Below are 9,780 nucleotides of genomic sequence, written 5' to 3'. Positions count from 1 at the left end.
GGCAGGTGACCATTGGTTGTCATGATGTGAACTAAATGAGTTTTCCAAATTGAATTCTGAATCTCACGGTGATTCAGGAGAGATATATGCAATAAAAGACAAGAGACTGGTCGTGGAGCACGTTGAGTTGGGCGAGAATTGTGGCGGCCATTGACTTGACGTGGCCGGTCCCGCTCTGAGTCAAGTCGACCAGAGACATCTGCGCACTCATTTCGTATTTTTGGCACTTCATTTATTACTAATGAGAGTTCTAGGAATCCATGCAATGTAATTAAACATTCTCACCGGAAGTGGACTTGGACTGTTCTTTTTCAAAACATAAATGTATACATATCTCTAGTGGACATACTAAGTTTGTGTGTGTGTGTGTGTAACAGCAATGCATTACATGTTGTATGTTCGGGGAATGCAAAGGAGCAAAGTTCTTGTTCAGATTCATTAAAGTAATTTGGGTTTGATATCATTTTGTGCATGTCATTGTTAAAAAAAAAAAAAAAAAATGGTTGAAGTAAAATTATATCTCAGTGGCTAAGCAATGGAGTTTCAGATGTTTCGCATATTCAGGTCCTATTGGACAAACAAAAATCCAATCAGTAGATATTGTCAATTTTTTAGAAGAGGATCTGTCTGTTTTTTTTTATAGTTTTGCTCAGAACATAGTTTGTTTTTGTCCACTTTAGGATTGGCATAATAAAATATAAAAAAGAGACGTGAATCTGTCGAAGGATGCAAGTCCGTTCTCGTAGTATATACATCATACATGATATATAATATGAACCCAACATGTCATAACATAAGAAGAACAAGTAAAATCACCGAAAGGTCAGTTGGTTCAGAGCCACAATCATGGGTTCCAGAGTTTAGGCACTTGTGTTGCATCATATAACAACGTGATCATCGTTGTTCGTCCAGATTTTCATGCTTAGAGGCCGATGTGACTTGGCGATAATTTTTCCGCGGTCGGTTGTATTTATACCCAATAATCACTCCGTTATATTTTTACCCAAGTGTATTCTGCGCAGAATTTTTATCTCCGCCTTTGAAGAAGGCACGCGATATCGAGAAATATGCTCCTCTCATCCTTATTTTGCCGGTTTAACGACTACGAAACTCACGAATTATTTTTCTTCATGTTTTAATTATGTTTTTTCTTAACTAATTTAGTATCTGTCAGTTAAATAAGCATGCTTTTTCTCACGTGAGAAGGTAATGAAGGACAATTTTGTAACCTTGCAATAAACAACATAATTAACAACAGAAAATTAATTAAAAAATAAAATAATTAAAAATATTTTTTCTTTTAATTAACTAAACAAACTCTCTCTCGCTCTACTCGTTTCCAGCAAAAAAAAAATAATAATAATAATAAATAAAAAAAAATGATCAGAAGAAAGAGAAACCGTCATTATCGTAATCTCCATTTCCAGCAAAAAAATCAATACTGGTCTCTACTCTCTATCCGTTGTATCAAATAAAGAGGTAAAGAACACATATTTGTGATGTCCTCAAAACATTTCCCAACGTCCAATGTCCATATCGCAGACCTCTCTTCTCACTCTTCTTCTTCTACTTCTCCTTATTGCTGGAGATTTATTCTCACGTACATTATGTCGAACAGCTGGCGGACAAGTCTTAAAAAGATCGAAAAATGAGTTCTTGAATCGATTCTAACGTGCTTGGGTTCGTTGCACATTAGAGGAAGCGATTCGGCAGGTGTTCGTCATTTGAATGAATAATAATGCTTCGTGTTTTCTTTTTATAAATTTTAATATGGAAAGAGTAGATCTATTGACGATGAGTTTCTGCACAGTATGGAAAGAGTAGATCGTTGATGGCGGTGGAGGAGAGGGAATAACAGATGGAGAGGAGAGAGGAGAGAAGAATCGCCAGAGATGTGATCAAAGTGAAAACCGCCATTGCAGGACCTTCGAGAAGAAGAGACGGTTTTTTTTTCTCACTCTCTCGATAGAGAGAAAAATCTCCTGAAACATCCGAGCCTCCTCGAGCTCGTCCCGGTTCCTCCCAAGAGCTGCGATCATTGCATTCCATGAGATCTTTTTTTTTTTTTTGCGCTTAGAACACAGTTGTCTATTTGCTTTTGTCCACTTAAGGGTCGGCATAAAAGATAAAAAGAGACGTGAAATCTGTCAAAGGATGTAACTCCGTACTTGTACTATATATATGATTTGCTGCTGAGGAAATATGTTTAACATACTATATGAACCCGACATGTAATAACATAAAAGAACAGTAATAACATACTATACGAGCTTCAATCATACATCACAGCCCACATTTTTCCATCCGGCTAGACATGTCTTTGAAAGACTTCAAACTATTGAGATAGAGGATCCAATCCGAGTCGCTGGCCCATTCACACGGTCCTCAATAGAGCCAGTGTGGATTGAAATGGCATACGCCGTAAAGCCTGTGAAACTCGGGTTACCCTTGATACCAGGGTCACCGAAGATCCCTCGCTTTGATAGCAACACTTCGAAATTTCGTCCCCCAAAAGCAAAAAGTCAACTTCACGAACATGGCGCAACTGAGATAAATCGATGTTAAAGCATCTCTAATGGAGTTAAAACTTCAATATATGTTTTAGTACATTATAGAGCATTAGTTGATCATAGGAGATTATCTTTGTAAGAAACTAAAATTGTTTTAGCATGTCTAAAAACAAAGAGAAGTAAGTACCTTTTTGGTTATGATGATATCATTATATGATTCCCAGCTGGAACTCTACTCTGAAATTCAGCAATTGTGTTGATGCAATCGACCTTTTGCATCAAGATTTGAGTTGCGAGAGAGATCGGGGAGTTATCTCAGGTTACTGCAACCATCGAGATCCAAGTGCTTAAGCTTTAAGTTGAGAGAGAAGTTTGGGAGTTGTCTCACGTTTCTGCAATTTGTGAGATCCAAGTGCTTGAGATTTGAGTTGCGAGAGAGATCCGGGAGTTTACTCAGTTTGCTGCAATTAGCGAGAACCAGGTACTTGAGATTTGAGCAGAGCGAGAGATCCGGAAGTTGACTCAATTTGCTGCAACCATCGAGATCCAAGTGCTTGAGATTTGAGTTGAGAGAGAGGTCCGGGAGTCGATTGAGGTTGCTACAATTAGTGAAATCCAAGTACTCAAGATTTGAGTTGCGAGAGAGATCTGGGAGTTGGCTCAAGCTACTACAACCACTTAAACCCAAGTTCTCAAGATTTGAGTTGCGAGAAAGGTCTGGGAGTTGTCTCAGGTTGCTACAACCATCGAGATCCAAGTGCTTGAGATTTGAGTTGAGAGAGAGGTCCGGGAGTTGACTCAAGTTGCTGCAATTTGTGAGATCTAAGTGCTCGAGATTTGAGATGCGAGAGAGATCCGGGAGTTGTCTCAGGCTGCTGCAATTAGTAAGAATCAAGTGCTTGAGATTTGAGTTGCAAGCGAGGTCCGGGAGTTGTCTCAGGTTGCTGCAACCATCGAGATCCAAGTGCTTGAGATTTGAGTTACGAGAGAGGTCTGGAAGTTGTCTCAAGTTGCTGCAATCAGTTAGATTCAAGTGCTCGAGATTTGAGTTGCGAGAGAGATCCGGGAGTTGTCTCAAGTTGTTGCAATTAGTGAGAATCAAGTGCTTGAGATTTGAGTTGCGAGACAGATCCGGGAGTTTATTTAGGTTGCTGCAACCATCAAGATCCAAGTGCTTGAGATTCGAGTTGAGAGAAATGTCTGGGAGTCGACTAAGATTGCTACAATTAGTGAGATCCAAGTACTCAAGATTTGGGTTGCGAGAGAGATCCGGGAGTTGACTCAAGCTACTGCAACCACTAAGACTCAACCTCTCGAGATTTGAGTTGCGAGAGAGATCCGGGAGTTGACTAAGGTTGTCGTAACCATTGAGATCCAAGTGCTTGAGATTTGAGTTGCGAGAAAAATCAGGGAGTTCACCCAGGTTACTGCAATAACTGAGATCTAAATGCGTGAGGTTTGAGCTGCGAGAGAGATCTGGGAGTTCATTCAAGCTCTCACAACCACTGAGATTCAAGACTTCCAACTTTTGCAAATCCTATATGAAAAAGTAAATCGTGATTAATGTGAAAAGCCAACGCAGTTCAAGTGATTAGAAAGAATAGTGTCTTTTTAGCACCTAGAGATAATTTAACTTTGTTCTTTAATTATTATTATTTTTCGCATTCACCTCCTCGAGCTCTTGATGGTTGCATTTGTGGCCCCTTCATTAACTTATATTCATAACACTTTTAAAAAATTGCGTTTCGAACCAATAACACACGTCTCTATAGCATACTTTAGTGATACTATATTATACACCAAATGAAAATACGTTAAATATTATTTAACAGCTATTTAGAGTTTAATATTGAATAAATAGATACTTTATAGATGGATTATTACAAAATTCATTATGTGTTCGAATTGTGCACTTTTAATAAACTCAAGCAGTATGACCCGCACGTTGCAGCGGAATAATTAATATATTTTAGTTTGGAGGAGGAAATATACGGAGACTTGTTCATAAATATATAGTTTATAAAAAATGAATTTAATGTTTTTAGGAGACATTTTTATCTTACTGATTAAAAAAAATCGGTACGAATGAGTAGTACTTGTGTCTAGGGTCCCTACCTTGTATTTGGGGTTCCAAACTCGTTTAAGTTTTCTCCCATGGATGGCCACCTCGCAAAGATTCTTTGGATTAAAATTCTGTGGCAACAATTTCATCGGGCAATTATTCCACCGGAAATATCTCAGCGTAGCGGGAGGGAAATCAAGATCTTCAGGGAACAAAAGTTTTCTTCCATCCAAAGGATCAATATCCAGAAACCATAGATCACGCATTTCTTTAAAGACCAGAGGGCTTTTGGTCAATGAATCTGGAATTTCAGATGGTGACGTACACTTCAAGAGAATTCCTTGAATTTTTTGTGTCCCCTGATCAGATCACAGTTCAAAGAAAAAATGACCACATAATTATTATATGATAAAAAGTGCAATGTACTTGCTTCAAATAAGTTTAACGGATCATAAGCACGACTTACTTGTTTTTTTTTCAAGACACGGCAAATATCTGATGTAGACCACAATCTACTTCTCTCTCCCGGATCATTTGATTGTTGAGAAACAATTTCTTGGCCCATTTCTTGGATCAAATCATGCATCCAGATCTGACCACGGTCGTTCACAGTTACGAGAGCCCTGTCAATGAGAACACTGATTCCGATAACCACTCCTTTATATCTGTACCCGAGTATTCTCTGCACAGAATTCCTATCTTCGCCTTTAAAGAAGCAGGCGATATCGAGAAACATGTCCATCTCCTCGTCACTCAGTCCTTCGTAGCTCACTCTCAATGTGGCTTGGACTTCTTTGTTCTGGCTTGAGCCAAGCGTCTTCATTACGCTTTTCCACTCTTCGATGCTCCTTGAAAACAAGTGCCGACCCAAAACCGTGAGAGCCAAAGGATTTCCTTTGGCATATTCCTTGACCACTGTCGTTACCAACTCCGAGTATCGCTCAGCCAGAGATTCCTCTCCTTTTCCAAACGCTTTTGAGAGAAAGAGGTCACGGGCGTCTTTGAAACTCAGCCTCTTGATTTCGTGTATTTTGGCTTCGATAATCCTGAGCACTTGCAAATCTCTGCTAGTCACAACAATTCTGCTACCTGAACCGAAGCATTCACGATCTATGGCCAATTGTTCCAATTGCTTTACGTTATCGACATTGTCAAGGACTAAGAGAACATTCCTGTGGCGGAGTCTATCCTTTACACGAGGAGTGACTTCTTTCAAGTTCTTCTCTTTGAGCAATTCTGAGAAAACTCTCTTTTGCAGGTCTGAGGATTGGTGCTTCGCAACTTCCTCGCTGACGTTTTCAAGGAAAAAGAAACCGGAAAATCGAGAATAATGTTTGTTGAACAAGACACGGGCGAGTGCCGTCTTTCCGATGCCACCCATTCCCCAAATGCCAATGACACGAGTGTCCTTGTTCGTCGAGTCGATACATAAAGATTGCTCAATTTCCCGCAAAATGTTCTTAATTCCAACAAGGCCATTCATATCGTCACTGGAGGTAAAAGGAATCATGTTTAGTCTTTCCATGGCAGATTCAACAATATTTTTGATCAACTCGGATTCGGACCTGAGAAATGTAAGTACACTGTAGTCAATAAACATCATAACAAATTACGACGCTTGGAAATAAATTTGGACACTCTCAGTGGCCTTTAAATTAGTAATACTTCTTTTTTTATATAAATATTTTATACTTCCTTAATGTTTTACTGTTGGTATTGAAAAACCCTTATGAAGGTGACTAAACATATGTATTTGTATTAGATTACGAAAAATATATGAACATCTATGAATACTACTCGTTTAAACATAAATAAAGCACGTGGTACCTAGGATAGCCTAGTGGTAATTCCACACCACCTCCTGTGTGGAGGTTGTGGGTTTAATCCCTACTGCAGCAAAGCTGCCTTCAAAAAAAAAAAAAACATATATAAAGCACTTAAGCTATATACTTAACTGAAAATTATTGGATTTGTAAAATAGTCAATTTTTTTTTCTAAAATTAGTGATATAATTTAACTTTAAGAAATTATTTAAGCACCATCCATCAATAATCTTTTTTTACTATGTCAATAATTTTTAAATATTTTCTTAAAAAAGTGATCAATTGCTTATATAAAAGAGTTGTTATTTTTTTTTATTAATGTTAACAAATATTTAGTTAATGAAATTTGACTATTTATTAAAAAATTAAACTTTTGTCAATCTTAATAATCCATTTCGTTTATAAAAAACTATTTTTGATTAATTTTTTTCTTTAAAATGTAAAACATAAAGCCTCACAGTTTCTCCCTAACATCCTCAAGAGTTTTTGCGATAGAGAGGGATCCATAATTAAAAAAATGCAAGACCATCTCCGACCCACTTGATAATGGAGTGGTATGAGATAAATGAAGTTAAATGGTTGGATTCATTTAATTTTTTGGGAAAATATCATTAAATGATAATTAGTTCATTTGATTTTTTAGGATTTGTTATACAAGTTTTAAATAATAATAGTATTATGTAATTTACCTTAGGAAATTGTGTATCAATTATTTGAATGTTATATGTAATGTGAGATTGTTTATATAAAAAAATATTATTTCATATTTATTTGAAAATCACGAAATCTTTTTCTATTCATATGAAATATTAAAAAAAAATTATATATCATAATCAGATACAAACAATAAAAGTTAAGTATGTATGAACGACAATTAATAAATAGAAATTTGTTAAAATTATATAAGTAATGGAGAAATGAAGAATATATGCTCTTTTTTTTTTTTACTATACAAAATGGATTATTGTTGTATATTAAACCATCATGACACTTATAAACTAGTTTTGAGTTTTGACATCATGACGGATCGCCTACGTGTTGTTAAGTGGGTGGCCTGGCATCTAATAAATAATAAATTCTAAAATAATCAACCAAACAAAAAATGACTAATATGCAATCAAGTACTATTTTAGGAAAAATAATGAAAAACTGTAGACTCTAAATACAAATTGAAAAACCACTTCCCTAACATGTTCCAGATAATCACTAATTTGAAATTGAAATGAAATACTACTATACCGTCGATTTTATATTTTCATTATCACAAATGGTACTATATAAAAAATAATAAAAAAGCTGGACTTAAGGTTTATGTCAACAAAAACAATTAATCAACGATATAATTACCTCGCATCTGCCGAATTAAATCCGGATAAATCCGCAGTGGCTCTCAGAGATTCCCGCCACATGTTCAACGTTTCCGAGTCGCGTCCGAAGCGTGTTTCGAGTTTCGAGAACGCAACTTCGAAGCTTCCCTTTTGGTGCCGTATATTGGTGGGCTCCACCTTGTAGAACACCGGTAAAACAAAGTGTTTTTCGTCTTTCATGCAACGGACGATATGGTTGAGCTCATCCAGACACCACCGAGATTGGGCATAGTTCTCTGAGAAGACGATTATCGAGATCGCCGATGCCTCGATCGCTTCCAAAAGCACAGGCGAGATTTTGTCTCCTTTATCGAGGTCGTCCTCGTCAATGAAGGCCTTTATTCCTTTCTCGCACAGAGCTTCGTGAAGACTCTTTGTAAAGCCCCAGCGCGTGTCCGTGCCTCGAAAGCTGATGAAGACGTCGTATCTTTTGACAGAGGTACTCGAGGAAGCCATGATTAAGTTGATCAACCTCCAAAAATATCAAATATCAAGGTTTTTTTTTTTTTTTTTTTTAATCAGAAATGTAAAGTTGAAAAGAAAAGGCTCATGGTGTATTCCACCCTCCAAATGACCTTTATATACCAAAAAAAAAAACGGAGAGAAGGACTGCAACTTGAGATATTTATGCATATATATATCATAAAAGTCTTTTTTGGCTTTTAATTAGTCCAAAGTCTCTTAACTACTATAGCAGGGTACACCTAATCAAACTACTATTTTAAGTATATAGCATCAAACATTTAATTTTATATCACTTTATATATTCTTTATATACAGAAAAAAAGGAGAGAAGAATTGTAACTTGCGATATTAATACACATATAGAGAAAATTAGAAAAATAGTCAATTTGAACGTTTGACATTGCTAAAATATACATTAAAACAGTCCGGTCTAAAACGGTCTAAAAGAAAATCGGACCGGTTATTATTTAAAAAAAATATAAATAAAAATACGCTAAAATAAAACGGTCCTGTTTAAAACGGTCTAAAACAATCTAACGGTCCAAAACGGTTTAAACCAGACCGGATCGTTTAACTGGTCCGGTCCGATTTTTTTCTTATTTGATCCGGTCCGATTTTTTTCTTATTTGGTCCGGTCCGGTATAAATTTTTTTTGAACCGTTCCGATTTGATTTTTTGACCGATTTTAGACCGGACCGGATCGTGCACACCTCTAATCCCTAGAATATAAAGTCAACGAAAATGCATAGAGTAAGACAACAAAAGAGTTGAGTATTTTATATGCAGAAGAAAAAAAAAAGTTGCATACAGTCTTTAATTCTATACTGTTGCTGCTCAGAACCAAAATAATTTAATTATACTCACATAATAGTTTTAAAACCAATTTTGAAAAGAAAAAAAAATCAGAACCATTTAAAATTTTACTATTTCAGCGTGCAAAATGCCTTTTCTTTAATCATTGTGCACTCTTATCTTGGCTGGTAGTGACCAACTTTTAAGATTTTATAAGTGTTTGCAATTCTCTCTCTTGTTTATTTGGTGAATCAGAACCTAGTTTTTTTTTAAGGCAGCTTTTGCTGTCTTTTGTTTCTTTTGCTTTTGCCTGTTTAGGATAATAATATACGTGAATCGGTGACGTCATGTAAAGTCCCACCATTTGTCATTGGTGACGTCATTTACCCCAACTCAGTGCTCAGTCTTACATTCAAAGGCACAGATTTGACATATGAAATTCCACCTCAGGCATTGAGTTGGGATCCAATTTGACAACTCCTTAGCTCCTCTCAGGCTGCTCTTGCCTTTATCCGTCTTCCTCCGAAATCCACTCTCTCTTTCGTTTTCATTTCTGTTGTTGACTTTCTCCACTTGACCAGCCCGGGGTGTAGGCCAAAAGGGAAAGCTCATCCTTTTGACAATCTCTGCGAAATTTCTGGGCATCTTGGCGATAAAGCAAGCGGACCCCAGTTTTTCTGACTAGTGTTTGGGTGTCCCTCTGGATGCGAAAACGGTCCGTCACTCTCGCGACTTTAAACGACACTTGTGTTGCACCGAAA

At 36.8% G+C, this 9,780-nt stretch overlaps 1 protein-coding gene across 1 annotated transcript; it reads right to left on the bottom strand.

The window, feature by feature from the left end:
• Nucleotides 1-2,108: 2,108 nt before the first annotated feature.
• LOC149394087 (disease resistance protein RPV1-like) lies at nt 2,109-8,269 on the bottom strand. Its single transcript, XM_089616396.1, has 5 exons — nt 7,743-8,269; nt 5,039-6,137; nt 4,626-4,931; nt 2,698-4,047; nt 2,109-2,545 (listed from the first exon to the last, which is right to left on the bottom strand). The coding sequence occupies exons 1-4, from the start codon at nt 8,216-8,218 to the stop codon at nt 2,821-2,823; spliced, it is 3,108 nt and encodes a 1,035-aa protein (XP_089472522.1). The 5' UTR covers nt 8,219-8,269; the 3' UTR covers nt 2,109-2,545; nt 2,698-2,820.
• Between the last annotated feature and the right edge of the window lie 1,511 nt (nt 8,270-9,780).

This window comes from Urtica dioica, chromosome 6 (genome assembly GCF_054948205.1).
Source record: "Urtica dioica subsp. dioica isolate 48M chromosome 6, U.dioica_male_clone48M_v1_H2, whole genome shotgun sequence".
Taxonomy (NCBI): domain Eukaryota; kingdom Viridiplantae; phylum Streptophyta; class Magnoliopsida; order Rosales; family Urticaceae; genus Urtica; species Urtica dioica.
The sequence above is the reverse complement of the archived record's forward strand: the minus strand, read 5'-3'. Positions and strand labels throughout refer to the sequence as shown.